This window comes from Tyto alba, unplaced genomic scaffold (assembly GCF_018691265.1).
Source record: "Tyto alba isolate M040663 unplaced genomic scaffold, T.alba_DEE_v4.0 Super-Scaffold_41, whole genome shotgun sequence".
Classification (NCBI taxonomy): domain Eukaryota; kingdom Metazoa; phylum Chordata; class Aves; order Strigiformes; family Tytonidae; genus Tyto; species Tyto alba.
Window position 1 is genome coordinate 20373053 of NW_024881317.1, and position 26246 is coordinate 20399298.

At 38.4% G+C, this 26246-nt stretch overlaps 2 protein-coding genes and 1 long non-coding RNA gene across 12 annotated transcripts in view; 2 read left to right on the plus strand and 1 right to left on the minus strand.

Annotated features, from left to right (window-relative positions):
* The window catches only part of NRG4 (neuregulin 4), a 31759-nt gene extending 13853 nt beyond the window's left edge, over positions 1–17906 (minus strand). For 5 of the 8 annotated variants that reach the window (XR_006166592.1, XR_006166593.1, XR_006166591.1 and 2 more), the window contains exons 1-4: positions 17542–17655; positions 17232–17375; positions 11584–11649; positions 7425–7518 (exon numbers count right to left, since the gene is read on the minus strand). Coding sequence is in view for 5 of the 8 variants with exons in the window: in XM_042803908.1 (XP_042659842.1) it covers positions 7425–7518; positions 11584–11593 (104 nt within the window). In the remaining 3 variants the exon portion in view is untranslated. The other 3 variants (XM_042803907.1, XM_032990473.2, XM_032990474.2) reach the window with 3 other exon arrangements.
* LOC116961059 lies at positions 296–6497 on the plus strand. The gene is made up of 3 exons (XR_004406749.2): positions 296–489; positions 3131–3187; positions 3988–6497. It is a non-coding gene; the product is annotated as an uncharacterized LOC116961059 (long non-coding RNA).
* The window catches only part of TMEM266 (transmembrane protein 266), an 88750-nt gene continuing 80324 nt past the window's right edge, over positions 17821–26246 (plus strand). The window contains exon 1 of one of the 3 annotated variants that reach the window (XM_042803900.1): positions 17821–17979. The gene's annotated coding sequence lies outside the window, so the exon portion shown is untranslated. Of the gene's footprint in view, positions 17980–18134; positions 18282–26246 lie in introns of those variants that run through there. The other 2 variants (XM_042803897.1, XM_042803899.1) reach the window with 2 other exon arrangements.

A 26246-nucleotide genomic window follows, 5' to 3' on the forward strand; every position in this document is an offset into this window, starting at 1 on the left:
CCTCTCTCGGAGAGACCTAGCTAAAAATCTTCCCTACTATTCTTATTTTATGTATTGAGCTTCTGAAAACTTTTTTCTGAAGAAAGGATTAAAATTAATACATTATTTTACCATGGTAAAGTGCTATGATATTTTATTAAAAATAAATAAAATGAATGGCTGAGTAATTCATATTGAATCAAAACCAGACAGGCTGAAGCTAAATTAATCTTCATTTGTCTTAGATTTTGCACTTATTCTGCTAAGTTTTCTTAAGGAATTTATTGCATTACAGAAAATGGAAAGCACTTGATTCAATAACTACATTATGTATGTAACTTTTATGCATGTACATTTGCTTCTCTCTATTTGTATTACTAAAGATCTTGCTGTTTCTGGCACTGAAGTCATAATAATCTGTGACATAAGCAATTTCGGGCTCCAGCTGAGAAAAATGGGCTGAACTCCGTAACATACTTGAAGTTCTCCACTGCCATTGGCAGCTGCAAGGTATAATTTCAGATGAGGGATTAGAAGGGGGAGTGGGGAGGAACTGCCAGAAAAGAAAGATGTCTAGCATATCTAAGACAAATGGATCACTGTGAGCATACCAACATGCATGCTTGGTGTGACTCCTAGCACCGCTTTCTGTAGGTTATGGACCGCTATTTCAGTACTACAGGTCTAAACTACTGCACAAAGAATTACTACCATTTCTTTCAATTTGCCTTTGGAAATTAAATGGAAAATTTAGACACTATAAAAAATATTTAATTATCATCATGTATTAAAGCTCTGCAACTGATCAAACAGCCACCATTTACTAAGGACAATGTGAGACTTTTCAAAGTTACTATATTTGACTGCTGGGATAAGGAAGGGTAGGTAGACTGCTCTGATTGCTTGAAATAATGTTCCAGATATTTACTGTAAGTAAAGTGGCATTTCAGTTGCCTATTTCTGAAATACTGTAGAATACTTTAAGAATAGAAGTGTAGTTTGAGTGGGGCATTGTTCTCTAGCAAGTGAGAGAGAAATGCTTTGGAGAGCTGAATAGAATAACAGGGGTAGAAAATGGAATATAAAATTCATAGAAGCATTCTGGAATACCAATGAAAACCAGAGAATAATGCAAGGCTACAATGATACAGGAAGGAAAAATAAATAGGTTTTGGCATCAAATTAGGGCTCATGGAAAAGTTCTAGAGAATGAGTGTAAAGGGAGTAAGTCAGTAGCCTCAGGAGAAAAATGAAGCAGGAAGAAGAAAAAGCGGTCCTCCTAGCTGCAGAGTGTTGCATATAGGATTAGGTAAAGGGCTGGGGCTAGAGAACTGTTGTGATACAGTAGAGTGAGTTAGCACGGACAGTACATAGAAGTCATATTCATGTTCTGCGAAAGACCATGGAAAAAAAAATGGGAATGTGCTGACAGCATAGCAAAAAGGTCACTGAGATGGTAGCCAATTTCTACTAAGTAGAAATAGATGCTGAAGGTAGTCACAAGTCTTCAAGAGGGAAAGGAGCCAGGAGGCCTAAAACTGTAAGGGAAAACTATAGCCAATATGAATCCAAGGTTATAGCAAAGGGAAAAAGACCTACACTAAAAAGCACATACAAAACTTAAACATCCCGGATGCTGAACCTGTTAATTCTTCCTGGATGTAACAAAGACAAGTTTTAGAAACATGTGTTCCATAACTTGCCAGTTTGATAGTACCTGTTTTACCGTGTGCAATAGATCAGGGATTACAAAGCTGCCTGTGTGCTTTCTCTAGGCTAACCTGTTGACATACTTGCTGAAAGTGATTCCATGCCATGTAGGAAATACTGTCATATAACCTAAAAATGATGGAGGTGGTCATAGGAGCAGGAAAATTGAGATGAGGTATCTCTTGCTTACATTTAATAAACAAAATTATGGCTGATGTGACCCTACCAATAGGCTCTGCTACAGTTCAGGCATTTCTGAAAATCCTGATGTTCAAATACTGGCTTGCACAAGCTTTTATGAAATCATCAGTGCCGATGCATGAACAGGTGAAGGACTGTGTTAAATATAGAAGCAACTGCTGCTTTAAGACAACCAAGAGAGGGAAAGCCCTTTCCTAAAATTGGTGGGAAAGAAACCAAGCAAACTTCAATAATTAGCAGTGGAACTCACTCAGATCTGCTTATCGTGATGCGTTAGCAGAGCTCTAGTATTTTCAGTGGAGTTACATACACAGGGACTGCAAGCAAGGCAGAGAAGTAGCCTCTAACAAGCATGTGGGCTATGAACATAATCTAGACTGATGGTACCTATATAGTGTCGCCTTGAGATAGTCAGTCTTACAAGCCAGTAGCAACTCATAGTTTATCTTGTTTATAATGGCTGCCTAAAAGTAGAGCACAAGTTAAACATGACACACTTGTAGTTCTTAATATGGTAGGCAACTGTGTTTCTGAATGAAGGAAGGTGTAAGTGAGTACAAAAGACAGAGAAGCTGCTTCTAGGCTATAGTAAGAGAGAGTTATGCTAAGTCTTGTGGTGCCTAGGCCAGGTGTTGCTGTTGCGCAACATCATCTGCAGGCCGTTAGCCTACTGTTTTGGCACATGCTGTCTCTTGGCTTTAAATGGTCCTACTGAGTAGCATTCCAAAGTTGATTTTTAAAGTGAAAAAAAGGTCTTTCCTCCTCTAAGAAATTGAAATAGAAATTCTAATCAGAGTTGAAAGGCAACAGCCTTCAAATGTTTGAGAAAAAGCTGTGAGACTAGAAACTCCCATTTTCAGATAGCATCCAGATTTCTGCTTTCCTAGATGCCTGCACACGTATGCACACACGCCCACACCTTCTTGTCAGATGAGATGAGCCAGCCTTAACTGTTGTATACAAATTTACCATATGAGCTGTGCTGGAGACAAAACCCTAACATAATATATGTTACAAAATATATGTAAAGAAAGCCACAGAATTTTCCAATATAAGATATTAATCAAAACTACCCATATCAGCATCAATACAAGGTGGAAGAAAATAGACTGCATTGGATAAGATGTCAGATGACCAGCAAGTCTGCAATTATATTATCATTTACAATCTGATCAGTAACTGAAATATAAGCATAATAGCTCGCCAGTAACACAAGGCATTGCTGCTGTCTTGTTTGCAGATGCAGTTCAATGAGACAGTGCAAGTGATCTACTGCCTGTCTGATTTAGGTTAGAAGGTAAGATTTCTTTCTCTTCCAGACTCTAAGGTGGGCGTGATAAGCAAGTATCTGACAGACTTCAAAAATTGAAGTAGTATTTGAGCCAAATATGTACACAGACTCTCATTGCTTAGTATTATACTGTAAGAGTCTTAACTTTAATTTTTGTTTAGTCTTCTTTTAGTCTGGAAAAATGTGGATGCTTCTTGGTATAAAAATTACTTGCTTGTAAATATAAAGCTCTAAGCAGAAAAAAGCTGAAAAATTATCTGCTTGTCAATGCAATTCAGATTACATGTCTGATTGATAGCTTCAAAAATCATAATCTTTAGTCTGTAGCAGCCTCCCAAAAATTGTCCTAATCCCTACACTATAAGAGCATCTAGTAAGTATGAAAAAGAATTTAAAGCCAGAGTGAATAAGCAATGGCAAAGTCAAATGGAAGTCCTAAGCAGCTTTTTAAAAAGTTCTGTGTTCAGAGGAGTTTCAAAACTTACTCTGAAACTGTATTCATATACATAGAAAAGTAAAATTTGTGCTACTACTGGAGAAAAGTTGAAGGAGTGGGTTATCTTCCCCTAGAACACCTTCAGCTATGTGTTTATGTGGGAAGCTTTACCATATCTTGCCCTGATCACATCAGTAATACTTTTCAAACACGTAAGATGATGTTGCATTTTATATTTTATGTCCCATTAAAAATAAATCTTAATTGTTGGGTTTTTGGGCTATACTTTTGGTTTGTATTTTAACTTTTTTTCCTACCTTTCAAGCTAAAAGCAGAATTGAGAAATACTAACTGGATGCTTTCTTTTCAGAAGAGTCTGGGGTATGTGGAAGTACAGTTTTGGAGGCAGAGAAAGAAGAAAAGCCCAGACGAGTGGGAAGCCCTTCACTGACAACTTGCAGTGTGTATGTTCTGATGGCTTACAGCACAGCAAGTATATCACTCGTGGGGACATTTGAAAAAGAGAATGAAGGACCCATCTCAGATGAAGAACCAGACAAGGATGGGGTATACAGAAAGTGATAGAAGGATTTTGCACAGGATTTATTGGATTAGTATCGGAAAAGTGGAGGAGAGGTTGGATTAGGGTAGAAGCAAGGGAAGGGGAAAGTAAAATATCCTTTAACTGTACACAGGAAAATCAGGGAGATTTCCAAGGTCTGCCTCTGTCCCTTGCAGTACTTTGCCTGAATGCACTGCCCTGTGCAGAATATGATCCCTCCCTCAAAAGGAGGGCATTCACTATTAATTTCTGTGCATTCTGCCCTCAGAAGTAGAGGAGCTGTTTTTGTGTGGTCTTACAACATCTGTAATTTGTCTGAAATACTGAAAGAAGGCTCTCAAGACTCTGCCATGTGTAAGACAAAATGGAAGTACCAGAGCTTCCCCTCAGACAACAAAATCATCACTAAATTCTGCACTGTGTTAATTAATGATTATGGGACAGCTGTGCATCAGGTGCTGAGGCAAACAGCTTTCAGCTTCATGTTTTATAATACACCTGGGGCAGCTGCTTTTCCATCCTTCTCCATTCTGCTGCATGTTTATTTAGTACATTTGAGCATTCCTGGCTTTGAAGCTCATCTTGTTTATGGTGACAGGTGCACCTTGTGCTGCGGAGAGCACTAACTCATTGTTAGGAAAGGATGGAGGGAAGATGGCAGCTGAGCAACTTCATGTTTTAACACACATCAGCTGTATTTAAAATGTGCTAATGTTGCACAGGGGAGGAGGGGGTCAAGGGATGTTTTCTTTCTGTTAAATCTACCCTGTATATATATATACACACACACATTTCTGAATGGTAAAAATAACTGAAATTCCAAAAGTAAACAGTGGCTTTTAATTTGTTAGCACGCTACAAAACGCCTATTTCTAAAGAATGATGCAGTTTTCCTAGTTACATTGTGAAATAACTTCCAAGGATGTTGCATCAGGTAATCTGGACTAACTGTGTTTAGCACAACACATTTGTGTAAATAAGTAGGTTGTCAAGGCAAATGTGTTTTACAGTATTTTTGAAGGTTGTTAGTCTGTTCTTGCTCCATTTCCTCCTTTTAATCAATGCTGTACTAATGATCATTCAGCCTTTGATTCTAAAACTGATTCAATTTTTCTGTTGGTGGGAGATGATCATTTGAGAACACTTAGAAGGTTTAGGTGGGATTTGGCAGAAACCTGCATCAAAGAAACTTTGAACAACTCTGTGATGATGCCAGTCTTGAAGTTCCAAAGCATAGAATATTTTTCTGAATTCTGCTGAATAGTGATGCATTTTTTTCTGTTGTTTCTATTCACATCACCACTGATTACTAAGATATCTGTGTGTAAACAAAAGCTTTCTCATCTATAATTAGCCTTCTCTGACTGATTAAGGAACATGCTTAGAATGAGGACATGCTTAAATAGAATGCTGCTATTTAAACCCACGTAACTTCATAATCAACCACTAGATACAGAAGAAAAATACTTGATAATTTAAATGCAATAAGATTGCCTGAGTATAACAAAAATGCTCTTAAGATATTACTTTTCTGCTTCAGCAGATTATAAAATCCTCTAGTACCTGAATTACAAATTACTTCACTTGGAGCCCTTTTAAAGTGGAAATTATCTGTGCTGACTAGCTTGTGCTCCTGAAGGATTAAGTTCTGAGTATTTGTAACTTCATATTTACAGTTACTGCATCAAATACATCTTCCTCATTACACAGTCTAGCAATAGTTGAGAGGATGCTTTGAAATTGTGTAACTGATGCTGTTTAGTCTACCCTGTGTGTATGTGTGTGTGTATATATATATGTACACACACACACATTTCTGAATGGTAAAAATAAGTGAAATTCCAAAAGTAAACAGTTGTTCTTTTTTCATTTAAGTACTTTATTATCAATAATATGGGATTCCTTCTAGACAAAAACTGTGTATTTCAACATGTTTTACTTTTTGTGTGTGTAGTATTCATTTTACATCACATAAGCTTGCAAGGTTTAGTAGTTAGAATAAATCATCATACAGCGCTTCCGAACTTTATCTTCACTTCTGGATCTGATTCACTGTATGACCCTGGACAATATGCTTAATGACAGTGATATGCTGTCTATATTTTACAAGGAGCATTTACCACAGAATTGCCTTTTCTCTCTTCATCTACTAGCTGAGTTTACATGTTTGAGTTTAAATGCTTAAATTGAACTGTCCCAAACTAAGGAAATAAATACTTTAATTAGGCATCTTAGAAAATAATTTGTTTCCTTCTTCAACCATTTCATGCAGTTATCATTAGTTATAGGTCAAGATTGAAGAGAGAGCAGAAGTTGCCATGGAATTAAAAAAAAGGTAATATCCTTCAGTATATGTAATACATGTCTGAATGCCTATTATTACGTTAAGTAAACTCATTAAATTAACCATAATATATTTTGATGAATGGTAACTCAGAATTAGTAAGTGCAGAACCATGAAAAATTAGAACTTAATTTAACATCTTCTTATGTCTTGGTAAATGAGAAGATAAAAGGATAGGGCTGTATTTATGCAGGAAACGTATCTGCATGCAAAAATAGGAAGTGCTTCTTTTCCAGTGTGCTACATGGGCTTCAAAAAGATGAGTGGTCCCGTAAACAAATGGTGTAAGAAGTAGCTATATTTGCTGCCTTGATGCTTCTTTATCAAGTGGTCTTCGGCTGTCACTGTAAAGCTGCCCTTTGAGTATTTCAGTGAGATTCAGAGAACATAGTAAGGCTTGAATTACATTTTTTTTTCCCCCTTAAAAGATTATATTCCTTTTCACATTTCCTTAATTTGTTTGGGTCAGGCCATTTTATGTTATAAGAATTTTTGCAGTATAATTCGACTGAAAATGTACTTTGCATTTCTGAATGCATTTCCTACAGTCTATACTCCAAGAGGCAAAAGGTATTCTGTTCCTTTCTGTATGGTAATGAGGGGAGGAAATACGGCTCTAAATATAGATATCATCCTGAATACGTACGTAACAGTACTGTTGCACCTGTCAAACAAGTATATACCAAGTATCCCTGCTTATTTTCCTCATTTTGTCATGTCTCTGCAAGCTTGATAAGTAATCTGAGCATGAATTACTGAATTTGGAACAGCTGTAGCTAACAGGTATTTTTTTTTATATAACAACATTTTAACAGTAATTTCCTAAGGAAGCACACTGGAGAAATAGTCTTTAGACAGCTACTGTCCAATGCTTAAACACACAAACTTCAGTTTCACTGACCTGCAGAATGGACTGGATACAGTAGGAATCATATAACAAGTCCCTCCATTTAGACAGAAAGATCCATAAGTAGTGCCACAGAGTTCTTCATGATCTTAAAAATAAGACCAAAACAAACACAAGAGAAAACCAGATACTTCTGTATTTTTATCAATAAAAGGAGATCTTAACTATACTTTTGGGGAGTAGGGGATGGCTTCCTTAAAAAAACAAAACAAAACAACCCACCACACACAAACAAAACCACCCTATGAACAAATAACATATCAGTCTTGTCTTCCAGGCAAGCAATGTATAGCACTATCTATCTTGCAGAATTGTTTCACGTTTCATATGCAAACAGATCACAAATTTATCACCATATCAGACGTGAAGCACCTAAATTATATGAATAAATGCAAAATTTCTTTTGCAGTGAGAGTAACTTACTTCATTTGGCTTTTATGACCACAAACCATACAGTGATTCACATGACCTATATGAAGTCTGGTTTGTCCTGTTCCAGTGGTTTAACGAGCTTCTTTGAAAGAATCGGAGTCCGTACAGATAAACCCAGAATAGTGTCAGGTGTGGGCCAGGACATTCTGAGGCTGCTTCAGGCTCTATTAAGAGCCAAATCCTAGCACAGTTGGACACCATCAGGTTTTCCCACCCCAATTTTTACCCACCAATGGAGGAGCTAGCCTATAAAATGTCACTTGTGTAGAAGACTGCCTGTTACAATGTAATTTCCACAGGTCCTAGAAAGGCTTTTTCCTCATTCAGTAGGCTGCTTCCATGAATTGTTAGTGTGTTAAACACAACTAGGCATTCTAATAAAACCCCAAATACAGCATAGTAATGTTGGCTCCCGTAGCAGTAGTTGTCCATTTTATGATTAAAAAGAATATCTAACTGTACCATTTCACTCTTTTTGAAAGCAGTTTAAATTTAGAAGTTGGACTGCATAGATTTATGGTACATTTAATGCATCAGTAACTCATTTTTATATGTATGCATATATATATTTATATATTTTTTCAATCTTATGAAACTGTAATATCTCAAAGAAAAATAGAGCAGTATTCTGATATCACAAGCGTGAGAATCATGTGTTACCTCACACTTTAGGTGTTGCTTTTGCTGTTACTTCTCCCAGAAGTTCTGAAAATAAGAATTCTGCTGTCTTACTATTTATGCATGGAAGATATGTTCTATACAAAATATAGTGTTGTTTAAGAGGAATCAAGATTTTCATTTTCTTATTTGTCCTTCAGGAAAAAGAGTTAGGGGTCCCCTTTATTCCTGCAGAAAAAAAGTGAGAAGTGTGGCTATAAGACATTCTACCCTAAAGAAGCCTCTACAGCTTTGTCTATAAAGTAAACCTGACTTCTCTAAGAGTAGCAGAAAAGTTTAGCTACTTCTAGCCTTGTGCAACAAAAACATCATGCATCCAGTGACACTAGACCATCTCTAGTAATTCCACTCTCCCATCTTTTCATACATTCTTCCATTTCTATGAGGATATATTGATGTGGGAGTGTGAATAAAGTCCTTCTATTATTTTAAGACAAAGGCAGTTATGCCACGGAGCTCATCAACAGGAATTCAGTTTCACAGTCATGTTATCAAAGTGCTAGCATCCACACGGTAACCGGACCGTTTTGCATGTGTGTAGATGAAGTAGGGAGCTGGAGGCGCAGGGACGCAGGGCTGGAAAGATTGTTCATACTTGACCTTGTTGCATTGGCTCAGGATGTGGCGTGACAGAAACGTGTGTTCTGCCCTACCTTGTTAGAAATTAACTGGAAATTTATTTTAACTCTGAAGCGTTCTGTGCTTGTCTACTGGCAATTCATTTACTGCAAGTTCACTATTAAAAGACTGTTTAAATTATTTTGCATGGGTAACAGTATAATTGCAATAGAAATTAAATGGTAACAGAAAAAAACAAGCAGGTTTTTAAATAAGAACTACAGATTATTTGATTTTAGTCTATTCAAACATAACAGCGGAACTTGCGTGACTGCAATTAAATTGAAGGTTACATCCTTCCTTAAATGAAGAGAGGGTATTGAATACATGAACAGTGTATCAGAATATCTATACAATTATAAGAATCAAGAGAGAAAAAGCAAAACTCAACTTTGACCTGCTCTCAACTCAATTAAGCATCTTAGGGATTTAAGTGTTGTTGAAATTCTATCAGATGGAAAAGCAAGATGATTGAAGGTAGGCCCCACAGAACAATCCCTTCAGACAGCTTGTGGAAAGCCCTCAAAGAAATTCTCATGAGAATTAATGAGAAGTTGTTAACCTCCTTAAAATCATGCCTTATGGTTCTATTTCTTTTTTTCATCTTTATGCAGAAATAGGCCTGTCTCACACTGGCATGGTGGTACAGTACTGAAGAAAACTAAATGCCTCAAGTCATTCAGGTCTCAGAACATTTGGGGAAATGATTCTCTTACTGTTATGGTGTGATCTGTGTATTACGGACCAGATCTGCAGGCCAACTAGACATTTCTGTTCTGGCGAAATACCTCAGGCACTCTGTCTTAGGCCTATTAGAGGAAAGTGAGAGAGGTGAAGAGAGAGAACAAAAAGTGCCTAGGAAGTCTCTGAAACCTTTTTGATTGTAATTACAGACAATTTCTCTATCAGCTATTTCCTTCTAGAGCTAGACTTCTTTCCAGTGCTAAGGGAAAAATGGTAACCTTAATTTTACCAGTAATGAGATATTTGAAGAAACGTCTATGTCCATGTAGATCAGGTGCCCCATTTTCCATCCAGTTGTACTTCTCATTTGTTCTATTTTGTGTAGTAATACTTTGCTACTCCTTACTGAAAGTACCAGAGTAATACAGTATAAAGTAGATGACAAAATTGTGAGAGTGCATAAAAGAAAATTCAGGATGCTCTAATGGTGAAAAAAAAAATATTAATTGCTACTAAGTAGTAGTGGGGTTTGTTGCAATACAAAAATATATATTATTGTACTCCATATTCACTTTACTGAAATGTAGTAGGCTGGATCAAATTTGAAAGCTACAGCTCTGTATTTATAGACAGAAAAGTATGAAAGCAACAGTTTATCCCTTTAAATTTATAGTCAGTGATGCAAAAGAGTGTACTGGAGAATCAGAAGGGGTTCAATACAAGCCAAAACCCAATTACATTAGCATCGGTGAATGTGTTATGATTTTTCATGAGGTAAGTCAATACATTATATTAATCTAAAAATGCAAATTGTATGCTTTGAAAGTCAAATGTATACTACATTCAGACTACCATAATCAAGATAGAAAAGTTTAACAAGTCAAGTGACGACGGGCAATTAAAAAAAAAAAAATGAAAGATTTAGCTTTTCAATTAATACAACTGTACAAACTCTATCAACATATGTTCTACATAATATATATATGTGTATTTTGATATATCCTTCTATGTGAGATATAAAATAAAGAGAAGTAGGACACAAAGTTTACTTTTAAATAAAGTCAGATTTTGGTGGAAGGAGAATTGAAGAGGAAAGAAACAAGATTGTTCTTTGTAATGCTAGACTGTGAATACTCAAAACTGGCAGGGTAATAGCAGCCTCTAAATACACTGATTCTCAATGATTCCGTTTGTGGACATGCATGACAACCTGTCCCTAAACTATCTTGTCTGTTTGCATTTAAACTTTTGTAACCTGACAGTCCAATCTATTAAAAAGAAAAACAAATAAAGGCTCAACATCACCTTAACCCCCAAAGAACCAAGCCAGCCTTGATAAATCCACATGTTGACTTGGCTGTCTTGCCCAGTCCAGAGGCTAAAATACTACAGACTGGCTAATCCTGAAGTCTGCTAAAAAAAAAGGGGAAGGGAGAGGAGTGGGAAATGTTGACAGGAGATAAAGGGGTTGAAGCATGCTTCCTCACTTATAAGCAACTTTGGATTGTATGCTAATCAATGATGAACTGTGAAATACTGGGATTGGTCAAAGCAAACATCTCCTTAGTGAATTTGTCCCACTGACTGATGATCTCTAGTTTGCTGACCAGTAAGTGATCCTGAAGACAGTCCTACAGAACAGTTGTGACAATCCCAATGGCAGCTGCCAAAATCAATGCAATTTTATTGAATTTTAATTATATATGTATACACATCCAAGTAAAGACTTGGAAGAAATTACCTGTTCGCATATTATTCCGACAACAACTTTTATTCTTGGTCAAAGGCTATTCTTCTAAAACAGCACCTAAAGACAAACATGTAAATTTATCGTGTCATTTTTAATCCCAGTGACTTTTTTCTTTGAAGGAGTAGCTATCTGAATGCATGTTTCAGTGTTGCTGCTAAGACATTTATTGTACTTTGACAGTTATATACTGTTATATTATATGTAAATTCCATTAATTCACAGTTAATGGCAAACATTCAAGTCTACTGCCAAGTTCAGTGAACTCCTAAGGGTGGTACTACAGAGTAAAACCAAATTCACACTAAAGCACATTTAATGAATTAATACTTTTTGCAAACTGCAGTGCTTATTCAGAATTGTAATACCTGATGCTTTTGGGCAATCTAAAGTATTTTTCTGGCCGGCTTATTAAATTGATATTTGTACCTTGAAAGACAGTGCATACAATTGAACCAGTCCTCAGACCAGTAATTATTCAGTCAGGTAAGATCTTGGTGGTAGAAATCTTGCATTTCATGAACAAGAACTTCCCATTTTTAATTTCTCAGAGAGAATGTGTGTGTGTTTCACCTGAGTGTTTCTCATGTCTGGAAGTCAGGTGAAATTAGTAGTATAGGCCGTGAATTTAGCAGAATTCAGTAAGGTCCAAGTCTTGTACGATTATTTTTAAAACATGGCATAAAAATTCTCTGCCTGGACAGAAATCGATCTTCACTTGACGTTGCTAAAAAGAAACGTATTCTGTAGACATGCCAAATCTATAGGTATCTAACATTGCTATATTCTGTTTTCTTGTAAGGTATAGTCAAGGCTTACTGTACCAAATAGGTTACTGAACAAGCCTAACATGATAGATGTTGGTTTTTAATGTTTGCTTTTTTTCATTAATTCTACTTTAAAGTGTACATAAAGTAAACAGTTAGGCAAGCAGTCCTATATGGGAAGAAAGACTTTTTCCCATTAAATGATCAAATAAAATAAATCATCAACTTTACCAGAAATAATTGCCTATACTTCATCTTTTAGTAATAGAAAGGCAACTTTCTGTAGAGGTCCATTTCATAAGGTACAGTGCATTTGTACTTACTGTATAAGCAGACAGTTCTGTTTTTCATGGGACCTCAAATGGCTTCTGTAGCTCTTTAAGTGTTCTGTCCATACAAGAAAATCTGAAATGGCAGTTCCCTGTGACACGGGTCTGTAACAGCAAGGTCCCCACCCAAAGGCTGTCCTCTTGGGCTGTCTCACAGATATGCAACTTTGCTTACTTTGTGTACACAGACAAGTACAATTAACATAGCATGTGGTACAAAGAAACAAACTAACACGATTTACTTCAGAACTTAAATCCTGTTTTTAAAAGAAATAAATCATCCAGGAGATGGTTATTTTTAGCAGTCAAGATCAGGACTCTATATGTGCTGTTAAAGAGGCTTCAAATTTACATATAGTGCAGTGTGGGTGAGGTAACAACAAAGACAAACATGCATACAGAAGCCAAGTACAGAATAGGGTAACACCCCGTTATGCTCACAGAATCACTTGCATATTTTTCTAGGGTTACCAGTACTATAATTTATTGCTGAATTCAAAACATTAATGTAATGTAGTATAAATGAATTGCATCATAAAAATACTATATGCAGCAGTCAGAAATCTGATTTAAATTTGTATTTTATTGGAGCAAGCAGTCCTTTTTAATTTACTTTCCCTTTTCTCAGAATGTTCCACAAAAATGTATCATATCCAATAGCTTTCATAACAGAAAATATAAATAGAATATATAACCTAAATTTCAAACTAGCTCCTTTACCAGATTTAATTAGGATATGGGTCCTTGAACAGACAAAATAACTTGATTTTGCTACTGCAAAAAGGAGATCTTGCATCTCCTTTATTTTATCTTATCGTCAGTATGCATCTCACTATTGCTCTGGTACTGCTGCTGGTGTAGGTTGAACTTTTTCAGGAGATGCTTAAATCCAACTATCCAGCAGACAATTCCTTAGAGGAAGTTGACAATTTTCTACTGCATCAGTGTGTTAAATGAATGTGCTATGCACCTCATCAGATGTTTGGACTAGGACTAATTGTTACATGTACTACAAATTGTTTATAAACTAACTACAGAGAACAAGACAGTTTGAAGAAGGCTATGGGGCTACTAATTGTTCATTTTCAAACTTTGTTGCCTGCACATTCAAGGAAACAGGGAGTGGTGAAGGAAAGGGTTGAAAATACTTAAAATACTTCCTAAACAATCCAAGAGGATGTGAAGGAAAGGGATGAAAATACTTAAAATACTTCTTAAACAATCCAAGAGGATGTATGTGTATATATGTATAATTCTGTGCTTTAAATTCCGGTAATAAGTTTCACAATTTGGTTCTAAAGATCACTTTCAAAGAGATGTTGCTGACAGCACTCACAGTCGTGGCTTTTTTTTTTTTTAGGACTGAAAAGTAAATCATTAGGTAGTCATGTATTTATAAGTAAATGTTTTTCTCTGGGGTATTTGTTGCACTCTGAACAGAAGTTAAAGTATGTATCAGAGTTCTAAAAGGAATAAATTGGACTATCTCATTAGAGAAGTAAGCTGATATGCTGTAAAGAAAAGTAAATGCTATAGGATAAATTCTTCTAAATTTGATTCTAACTTGCCTATATCAATGTGTGAACTGACCTGGTATTAGAAACACAAGAGATCTTTTGTGCATCTACCTAACACTTTCCAAACTCAGTGTCTTCTTTTAAGACACAGCTGTAGCCTATGCTCACAGAAACTAAGAATCTAATTCTATGAATGCTCAAATGCTTATCTTCCATGCATCTTGGGAGTTCTTGAAACACTACTTTGTGTATCAAGTTAGAGTATTTTAATCTGAAATGTAAAATATAGCCTATTTTTCTCTGTGCTGGCTTGCTGAAAAAACTTCAGATCAGTTCTATCCTTTTCCCCACATCTTTGTCATCTAAACTGATATTAATAATGACAATACGTTGTATGAAAGACTGTAGTTCATATATTAAAAGTTAGGTCATCTGTGTATACTGATATATACTGATACTATTTTAGCCTCTTCAATTACTTGTAAGTCCTGGGCATCTTTATTTTCATAGTCTGGATCAGTTAATAAGGGCTTCAGTTTAGGAAAGGATTTAAATCACATGTTTAGTGTTAATCATATCCTGAATCCCTAAGTTAAAGCGTGTTCAAGTATTTTGCTGAATGAAGCATGAACTCTACGTATGCGTGTGTCACACTGAATACTGCAGATGTGATGGAAATATTGGGTTACTACTCTGCAGCAGAGAAGCCACAGATTAAAGTAAACCACAGATTAAAGTGAGCCACACAAGAAAATTTGTACACCCTTGAGCTTCTTGAGCACTAAAACACTAGATGAAAGAATACAGGTTTCTCTTTTTTGGGAACTCCTGGTGGATTTCTGGGAAATTTGAGCACTCAGACACAAAACTGCAATGGGTTCAACTCTCCAGAAAAAATATGTGGTAACATCTGGCCATACTGGGGGCTGGTTGGAACAAATGTTTTGAACTCATTAGATTTATCTTTAAATGGACCTGTGTGCTTTACTCTCCATATACTTACAACAGAAACCTTATTGCCACTTATTTTTGTATACTTTTAATGGCTAACTATTCTAAGCATCCATGAGATTCAGTATCCCCAAAAGATGGTAACTGAAAGTCTTAATGAGCACCGGCAGATAAAAAGAAAGCACTGAATAATGATCTGGTGTTTGTTTTATGGTTGTTTGCTATTCAGACTTTCTTAAAATTAATCTCTGTATAAACTCTCCCCCAAATTAAAGAAGATAATTTTAGTCACATGGATATTTCAAATATACATTGTTTGTTCATTTAGATTAAGTTGCACCTTACAGCTGTCTTCAAAAATGGGATTTTATTACATTATGTATTCTTTTTAAAAATCCTAAACAGGTAAAATCTCATTCTGCCCCTATACTGAGCTCAAATATTTTTGTCGTGAAAACAAGGAAAGGAAAAAATTTTAACAATTGCGCTATCTGCTTAGTAGGCTAATTAAACATAAATTTCCTTCTGAGATGTGTCCTTGATAGCTATCAAGCAGTTAGTAGTCTATACCTCTTATCTTCTCTAAGGGCCAGGAACTGTCCTGAAGACTTGTTAAAAGGACTCTGCTTATTTTCTTATCTAGGTGACAACTTCTAATACCCTTACCATATGAAGCTCATAACTGATTTTAGCACAGAAAATCACCAACCGTCAGAAAAAAAATCCATCAAACTGCCTGAAACAAATGGAAAGCTCAATAAGGAAGAATTCAAGATGAGGTATTACAACTAATTTGTATAAGGACAATGTGTTACTCAAAGTTACACACTGAAAGTTTCTTTTAAGATGGGATAACCACAATGTGAAGGAACTCTAACAAAAGCCAGAAGTGAAAGCAGATGCCAAATGGCACACAAGTCTCAACGTGCTTGTGATTGACAGGTCATTTTTTTTAATACAGTTGTTCAAAATTCTTTCCATTACAGTTCTGTGAAATGACAACAAATGACTGAGTCGTCTTGCCTTAGGAATGCCTACAGCAAAAGTTTAGGTTTACATATTGGTTTTATCCACTGAAGTATATCTAGGATTAATTATATACCAAAACAGCTGGTAAAACTGTTGTCATGATGTTGAAATCACAGTTTAAGACATTACAGTAAATTTAAGGGAAAACTTTCCATTCCTAACATAGTTTGCAGCCAACTGCAAAGTCCCATCTTAAACCCCAGTTCTACTGTATGAGTTATTAATACAGAAGTTGGCAAAGCTACATTTCATCTGAGGCTTCTGTCAAATGTAACTACTGTAGTTGTAGTACATGTTTTAATTTTGAGATAGAGATTCCAGTCTCGAGCTTGTGGGTGCTTTTGTGGGGGGAGTTAATAAATTTTAGAAGACACTTGTATTAAAAAAATCGTTACCAAGCTTGGAAAAAAGAAACCCACAACACTATTCTTTCATTCTGTGTGCTTACTGATTTCTTCTATGGCACTTTACTCCCAAGTTTCATCCCTAAACTTTATAAGAAATCAAGTGAAATGTAATACAACTTAAAGGTTCTCACTGCGTGATTAATTTTTATTCATATCTCAGTGGGAGATACAGTGTCCATCAGAATGTGAGTTCTCAAATGTCAGAAGACTCAGATCCAAAATCAGAACTCAAAAAATCCATATTACAAAGGGGCATACAAGGAGACAGTTTAGCACATGGACATTTAATAAAATAGACCAATACCACTTACATAATTTTGAGATACTAAAAAATTTGTATCATAAGAGTTTATATATTTACTTTTACATGATAGCCCTCAGGAAGCTAACGTAACTAGTCTTCATACTACTGATTTTGATTCGTTAGTGCTGTCTGGATAATGTTTAGTTTAACTGCTGCCAGTGCCAGCTATTCCACAGCAGCTCATCGTGTGAGAGAAAACTGTTAAAACTCGAATTTCAGTCTCTTTGTTTTTAATTTTGTCCATTTCAAGCATGTTCTTAACCTTGGCAGTTTTTTATTTCCTTTTTTGCATTTAATTTTGTATTGAGTTAATTTGTTCCACTTAAACCACAGCTTACCACAGCAAATGGGTATTCTTAACTCTGCTGGTGTAATCTTTCTCAGACATGCACAGGACAATCTGCTGAATCAACGTAATCTCTAATCTGCATCGTGTAATCTTGCAGCTGCTCCCTCTGCACGCAGTTATGTAATCCTGGCGCCTATAAAAACAACACAAAACACAGAAAGAACAGGCAGAACAGTAAGAATACCGCTGTGTCCAAACCCCAGGGCGGCCGGCCCGGCAGAAACCAGCCGCCGCCGCCCCCGGGCTGGAGCGGCCTCGGGGCCCCCCCACCCCGCGGCCCCTCGCCCTGGGGCTCCCACCTGCCCGCCCTGTCGCAGGGGTCGGCGATCGCGACACGGCGGCTCCTGCCCTCAGGGGTGCTACCGGGGGGAGGGGGCGGGGCCTGTGGCGGGGGTCCCGCCCCGCCCTCTCGCGCCTCACCTTCCCCAGCCCGTAGTACTACAGCGCCCGCCGTTCGCCGCCGCGATTGGCTCGGTGGCGCCCTCGTGACGCGGGGCGAGCACGCGCGCGCGCCCCCTTCAAAACGCCTCCCCCCCGCCCCGTCTCCCCTCGCGCTAACCGGCTCGAGCGCCGGCCCGCTGTTTCCTAGGCGACCCGGGAGGAAGGGCGGGCGCGCGAGCTCGCGTGCCCGCCGTTCCCCTCCTCCCTCTCCTCTCGTCGCTGCTGGTTCCGCGCGAGGCGCGCGCCGGACCGTTGGCGGAGCAGGGCTGCGCGGGTGCCGGCGTCGCGGGCAGCAGGTACGTGCCGTGTCCCCCCCCCTCCCCTCAGCTCTGCCGCCGTGCGCCCGGCCGCCACCCCGAGGGAGTTGGGGGGGGGGGTGGACGGGACGGGGCGGGGCGGCCCCGCGGAGTCCCCGCGCCGCCCTGGCGCGGCCGCGCTGGCGGACAGAGCGCGAGGAGCCTCTCCGCAGCGGAGAAAGTTTGGCGGGGCGGGCGCCGTCTCACGCCAACTTTGCGGCGACAGAGCCGGGTCTGAGGGTGCCCAGCCGCCGGCCGGCCTGTGCCGAGGGGGCGTCGGGAGCGGGGCACCCTCCCGCGGGGTCAGTCGGGCTGCGGGCGGAGCGGGCCGGGCCGGGGGGGGGGGGGGAGGGGGGGGCGTGTGAGGGCCGTACCCGCCTGTGGCGCGGGGCCGCGGCCGCGTTGGCGCGTGGCGGTGCGGCGTTACACCCTCAGGGGAAGGCGGCGGGGGGCTCCTGCCCCTCAGCCCCCGCTTCCCGGGGCGTCCCCTGCGGCTCCTGCGCCCCAGGGCGGCCAACTTCTGGCGTGCGGGTCCCGAGTGCAAGTAACCCCAATAACGCTTGAGAGTAAGACCCGCTTTTAGTCTCTTTGCGTGAGAACCCGCCTAATGTGTAATACCTCTGCGATACGGCCACTTGCACAGTTTCTTCATTGAGAGTCCTATAAATCTGTAAGATGCTGTAGCTCTTTTTGGAAACCCTCAGTCCTAGAGTACCATCGTTGCTTGCCACAAGAGAAGGAACTGTAGTTTCTCTTTTGAAGTTGAAATCCAATTTAGACTGATCTTTATGAGGGAATTTTTGGTTTGCCTTCCGTAAAAACGTAATGAACTTAATAGGCCTTTTCTGTTATATCTGTAGAGGTGAAACCTGTAAATTGTGAGGACTGATGTACTATAACAGGATAGCACATCACAGCAACTTTACTGAAGGAAAATAGTACATGAACAGGCGTGGTTTCTAAGTCTGTTAGTATGATGAAGTTAGGAAAAGGATCTGCTAAATGTGTCTCCAGCAGAATTTTTTGGTTCTCACATGTGGGTTTGAGAGCAAACTAATCTACGAGCTCTATTATTAAATAGAGCTTGCACCTGACAGCTTTGTAACAGCTGCAAAAGATTGTATGTATAAAAGGAGTAAAATGAGTAATGATGTAGGGACAGGTACAGCTGTGAACGCAATCAGCAGAGAGGGCTCATTTGTGTGAACATGGGACACCTGTCATGTTATAGGCACACAGTCAGAAATTGCTGCTTTGTGATGTGATTGTCAGGAATCCTAATTTTTTTGCAAGACTTACTACTGGAAGCGTAAGCAACCTATGTATTTTGAATGTGTTGTAAAACATTTATTACCCAAGCGTGGAGTGAGACAATAGTGACACTCAACAGTTTTCTGTTAGTTCCTGTGAAGATGCTGCAAGTTCCTACAGGACACTTGTAAAAGGATTATTAATAGCATGGTCATGTTATGGGAGGATTGTAATAGCATGTAAGTGCTTTGCAACAAGATATTGTGATTATCATTATGCAGCAATTACTTTGTATGGGAAAAGCTGTTATTTGGTATTGTGAGGCAGTATACTCTGGGCAGAGAAGGGAAGGACTACTCATTTATAGAGGATGCAGAATAAGAAGCGTGTACTGCTTCGAACACGTTATGGTTCCTAAATGCTGTAAGGAGTATGCTTACAGTCATTGTAGGGGCTGGATGAGTAAAGAGCTCACGTTTCTGAAGCAATGCATACACATACCCATTCCTGTATGTTTCTGAACAAAGTGGAGTTCTTGCAGCTCTGTCCTGATGCTACCCACTGGATTGCGAAATTGACTTACCTCATTGTGTCTTACAAGGTGGGGGTTTTGACTGAAGGGTGAAAGGAGGTGTAAGTTGTACCAAAAGTGAAATGTGGTTAGCAGGTGGTAACTATGTACTAAAGACAACAATGGGTAAAGAGAACAGGTAGCAAGAGTACGCATCAGTCATTCTAGCTTCACAACTGAAGTAGTAGGTGAGATGAAGATCTTAACTCTAGCCAGTTTATGAAAAGGTCAGTAAGAAAATGAAGATGTGAGCTGTGTACACTTGCAGTGCGAGTACTAGTGCGCACCTGCTACTCAGCTGAAGTATTTTCAGATTGTGACTGACAGCATAACTACAGAACATAATGCACAATGTAGCTGTTTCCCTGTTGCTGTGTCTGTTCCCAAAGGTTAGTTAGGTGTATGCATGATTACAAATCTGGAGGTGCCCTGTAAAAGATGTATACAGCTCATTATACTTCCCCGCTTCTGGCCCCGGGTACTGTTGTGCTATTACTCTGACTTGGGTTCAGTGGTGACTCCCTGAAACCTCACTACCTAGCAGCTTGCTGTTGTGTCTCTGATGGTCTATACACTGCAGTTTCTGACTCTGCAGTAATATTGCATCACTGATTACTTTTAGCGCTAAGGGATAGAACTAGCAAAACCTCAAGCATGATCAAGAGCATGGTTTCAGTGTTGTTACATGTGATTACATCCAAATGAGGAGGACAAACTGTATTGCCCTACGACATCCTGATATGACTAAAAATTACCTATCACATATCATCAATATTCATTTAAGTTATTTGCATTACTTGGTAATAGGATAACAATTAAGTGAATTGTGTTATATAGTATAAAATTGTCTATATTCCCCAACAAATGGGGTGTTTAGTCAGTATAATGGTGCTCAACTCATCCGCTTCTTGGACAGTGGCATTACTTAACAGAAAAAATACTTTATCCGTATGAACATTGCAGGACCAATATTGACATAGGAGAGTGAGCTGGAGTCTTTTCTGCCTCATGTTATCATCAAAAGTGTCAACTAAGTGCTATTTGCAGAACCTTCATTGCTAGTTGGTAGGTGAGAGGAAGAATGTGATTGGATTCCTCCTTTTCCTCTCCTTGCTGGTTGTAGCTTGATGCTGTGTGCCATTCAAGCTTGTTTGCCGTGCTCTTGTTAGGTTTCATAATATGAGGAGTAAGTCTGGAATCTGTAATGTGGGAAGATGGGGGGGTTGGGATCTTTTGACTTTGAAAGAATTCTGAACTCTGTCAATACTTTCAGGAGTATTTTTGTAGTGTAGGTGGACACAAACATACTTGGTAAAATTCCACCTTCAAGAAAAAAATAATAAAATCAGTTTCTTATCCCCATGGGGTAGAACTTGGCCACTGTGCATTCTTTGACTCTAGCAGCTCCTGACCAAGGTGAATTGAAAGCTTTTTTCCACCAAATTCATAGGTGGTACAATGGGGGCAGAGGCTGGGGAAAAGATGGCAGGTTTGCTTTGGTCCCTCTGTCATATTTCAGTTCACATATTTGCTGGGCTTAGGATTTGGCTTGACAACAGTGATGTATTAGGGTTTAATTCTTAATTTAGTTATACGGTCACAATGAGCTCTGTTACATCCATATAATCCTATTGAAATCACAGGGTTTGCATGAGTATAATGGAAGATAGGCCTTCTTGTAAACTCAAGTAGCAATAGAGGTTTTCTAATGATACTGGTGTCATTAACTAAGCATTATAAAATGCAATATCGGCGTATTTCTTTCTTTATTCAAAAACATATTTTCAGCATAAAAGAGGTTCTCAGTCTGTCTCACTTCTCATTTTATCTTGTCTAGGGTTCAGTATTGCTTTGATATATTTCATCTGTAAGATGTTTTAGGTTGCTATTATTGTATCTTTCCTTGCATCGTATAAAGCACTATGTGCACCTATAGCATAACACGCAAATGAAACTACATTTTGAAATGCATGTTCAAATAGTTTGGTTGCAAAGTCAGACCTGTAAGTTGGGAAATGTCTGATTTAGGGTTGTGCAGATGTAGTTCTATATTGTGAACCACCCTGTTAACTGAGCTGATGTTTTGCAGGAAAAAATAGTATGTGATCTTAACAGTTAAAAAGAGGATTAATGCAAATGGAGCTTAAATCATATGTTATTTTAAATATGATGCTTCCTAATTTTCCAGAGCTTAACTTTCAACCCAAATAACCTTGCAAATTAGTTTCTAACATGTAACCTCTTAGTATTGTGGGGTGTAGGTGTGTGTTTGTTTGTTTGTTTTTGTTTTTTTTTGTTGTTGTTGTTGTTGTGTTGTTGGTTTTTTTTTGTTTGTTTTGTTTTGTTTTTTTTAGAAAAAAAAAAAATCCCAATATTATATGGAGGTATAAGCTTCCCTTGCTGACCTTAGCAAATGCTTAAGTGGGATTTGAGCCTTCAGTAGTGACTTCTAATTCAGGTAATTGCCTTACTTGGTAAAGTTGTTATTTGGTGAACGAGGAAGAACCATGGGGCTCTGCGCTTTGTCTAAGAAAAAAATGGGTAAAGCCTGACCTATTTCATTCTCCTTCCTGCTGCCTGTCCTGACACTCTGCTTTTTTTTTGCTTCAGCAACCTGTAAGTGCTCCACAGCACACTGCCACTGTTCTGTCAGGGGTGCAAACTGCCCAGCTATTATGTACATGGGTTCATGTCCTTTTGATATTATTTTTTGTTAGTCCACTGAAACTTGATAAAGAAAAGCAAGCAGGCATAGGAAAACAGTTCAGTTTTAACTTGAATGGATTGAGACAAAGAATATCTCTGCTATTCCAGGGAACTTCAAAGGGTGCCTTCAAATGAGGCAAGTGTCAGAGCTTTTCAAAAAAGTTGCAGACGTCTTTGTAGTGGGAAGTGTTATGTCTGATATTTAAGTGTATTTACCAGCTTTTTCACTAATAGAAAATGGAAATTCATATATAAAAATAGCAAAATACAAATATTCATATATAAAAATAGCAATATATATATATATAAAATGGCAAAACTATATAAAAATAGAAAAATAAAAATTTTGTTAAAGTTGGTGAGACTTTTGCTGTTGAATTACTTCAGTAATTGCCTTAATTGCCTTAAATACATTTGTTCAAGTCTCTCAAATAATTTCTTACAGAAAAGTACACCATTTGGACTACCAGTTGATTTTAGCCAATGGTACGAATTTAAAGAAAGCTCTTCTTAAAGTAAAGAGCTTCTGTCTGCAATAATTAAAGTTAACAAACATCCAGGATGTAAACAAGAGGCATGTGGTGTGTCTCAGCTAGAAAACAGTCTATTATTTTTCTCTGTATGTAATAGCTGCTGGGATTTAACAACCCACATCTAGTGAATAATTACGTTCTTATCTGGAATGATAATATTAAACAGCTTTGAAAACAACTTTTTAACAGGGAAGTGAGATATGGGTCAGGGTTCACATGTTAACTTTCTTAAGTTGTCTCCAAAAAATAGCAACCTCAAAGATTTTTCTTGCACATATTTACTATTTTTCTTCTGTTACCAGCCGCCACCTCCAGAAACCTGAGTGCTCTTTTTTTTTTTTTTTTTTTTTTTTTTCCCCCCCATTTGGTCTTAAGAAGGAGGACTTTCAGAGCAGGGAGCGGTAGTGTAATTAAATAGATATGTTTAACTTCAAAAGGTGTTATTTTTAGGACTAGCTCAAAAGGTCAGGTACTCCTTGGAGACATAATACGGCTGGATTGTCTGCTCCAACTGAAAGAGCAAGGCAAGATTTTAGTTAGCATCAAGGTGTACTTAAAAGTTTTTGACGTGTTATCTCTGGCCATAAAGAAATTCAGAGGAGGCTGCGGAGTGGGCACAGCTTTTGAGCCTCTCAGTTCTTGGTGCTGCATTGGAAAAAGTATCAGGTTCCAGAGAGGCTGACCCTATGGACTGATGACTTTGTTCCTTTCCCTTCACTTTATTAGGGCCATGGTGATGCTGGTTCTTTTCCCCATGCTAGTACAATGGCGGCTCTTAGGAATGCAGCATGCTTGGATGTAGCACAAATAACCCTTGCCAGGCAGGTACGTATGCTGGAGACAGCAACTGTTCCCCAGCTGCCCCCAGATCATTGCCTTGGCTTCCCTGCAGATCAAATCCTAAGGTACAAGGAATAGAGAAGTTTGTGTATGCTTCTGAATGGAAAGGGTGTGTGCATGAATTAATGGGCATGCTTCGGAGATATGTCTGCCCATTTGCCTGCCTTTTTTTCGGTTTCATGTTTGCTTACTTTCCCACCTTTCAGCAAAGCGGAGCATATGGCAGTGTGCTGTCCATCTGGTTGCCACTTACTGTGAAATCATTATGCAGGCAAATTTGGCCCCATCTTGAATTTCTTATGAAGGTAAAACTGTTAATAGAATGACAGCTGAAATATTTATTCTGAACAGTAAATGGGAATTAAGCACAGAGTGAAGACAAAGGATGCTTTCTGAATATTTTCAATCTTCTACATTAAAGAAATACTTATGATAGTATATAAAGCCAAAAGGACTGGGACCCTCGTTGTGCTGTGGACTGTTCAAGTATGGCTAAAAGACAAGTCCTGTCCCAGAGGATTTGCAATCTAAAAACATTTTAATGAGAACATTGTGAATGGTGATAGATGCTTAGGAAAACCTTAGTTGTATAGGTAATGCTGTATATATGTCATCAAAAATTTTGTTGACATTTTTGTATCCTAGCACAAGCTTGTAACATAGTCTCTTTAAATGCATAGCAGATACTAAATTCATTGTTCAGTAGTAGTTTCTTTTCTAAAGTAAATGTGACACTTAAGAATCTTTGTTAATTTAGTTCTTGTACATTTTCGGTTTATCCAGTATTTTTTTTAAATGGAAGCGGTGGTTATAAAACCAGAAAATAAGTGGTAGAGTCAGAAGGAAGTAATTTATCTGAAACAGTCTTCCTTGCTGTTTAGATCAAGGATCCTCACTTTTGATTGTTACATGCATATTTATTATGTAGGACAGTGCTGCAGTGACCCCACTGTGATATGAAAGTGCTTGTGGATTGGTCAGAATACTTTAGGCTTTGGGGAGGAGAGTGGCTAGAGTTTGTTCACTGCATTCTTTAAAGTTTTTATTTTGTCTTGAACAAAAGCACAGTCAAGTTTTTAACAGCATTGGGGGTTTTTTGCCTTTTTTCCTGCAAGAGTCAATTTAAAAGACTGCAGATAGCTTTCTAGAAAGCTTTTGTCCTGTACTGACACAGACAAGGAGAAAGAAGTTCATTGTAAGTTTTCAAAAAAACCCATGAGTTTGAGACTTATTTTGAATGAACTGGTTTTGAACAGATTTTCTGTGCATTAGTATATCTTCTAAGTATTTTAAAATGGAGATGCAACCCTCAGTACACAGCTGTGAAAACTAGGCTCACAGAGGGAATACTGAGTAGTTTTGGGGAGAAGGAAATACTTGATGGCTTCTATTACAGCCTCATGACAGCTGCAGCCTATCTATTGGTGATCTATAGCTGAATATCTGTAGTAGTAGTATCACTGAGGACAGCCAGCTCTGCTGTCTCAAGCTGAATGGTAGGGTCTGTTAAATCACTGCTGAGCTGCATGTTGCAGTACTTTGTTGAAAGACTTGGGCTCTCAGGGGTTTTTTCCAGTTCAAAAGGAGAAAAAAAAAGACAGACAAACTCAAAGGTTTGCTTTTAGCACCCAAATCAAAGAACTTCAGAGACTAGTGAGTGTGTAATGGTTGTGGGTTTTTTAAATGCATGGTATTGTATGATTTGTATTGAAGTCTGAAATACATTGTTTAAATATTTAGGAGTTGATTGAAGGATAAATCTGTGATGGGTATAACTGTGACATGCTTAGATTAATGGATATCTTTACAAAGCCTGGCTCCCTGTTACTGTTTTCTTATGTGAAAACGAGTAAGAGTTCCTTTAGTAGTCTGCCTCTTGTGAGACAGAAATAACTGATAAGGCAGTTTCTCTGTCGTCTTAGAAGTCAGGATCAGATTACCATAGTGACTCTCAAGATTAACATTAGAAAAAGTTTATAGTTAGGTAACGATACTAAAGATCTTCAGTTTAAAGATACTGACCATCTTCTTGCATCTATTATTCTGCTGTAGAAAAATAAGTCGTTGTGCAGGTAAAATAACATGGTTCTGGTTAAGCAAGAGACTATAACAGTTAATCCTGAAATGCTGCTTTTAGGCTGGTGCCCGGGCTTCATATCCTGCCAGAAAGTAGAGAAGCTTCAATGTGTAAATGAAGGTATTCTTTGAAATGCTGGGGAGGCCTGGAGTGCCAGGCTAAGGAATCCCTCAACAGCCCTCCTGAGGAATAGGAGGTCAGGGACTCTTACAACCCTTTGAATACTGAGCTACGTACTCTCCAGTTGTAAGGGTTGTTTTGGTTTCTGTTTTTTAAAATTGCATTCTTT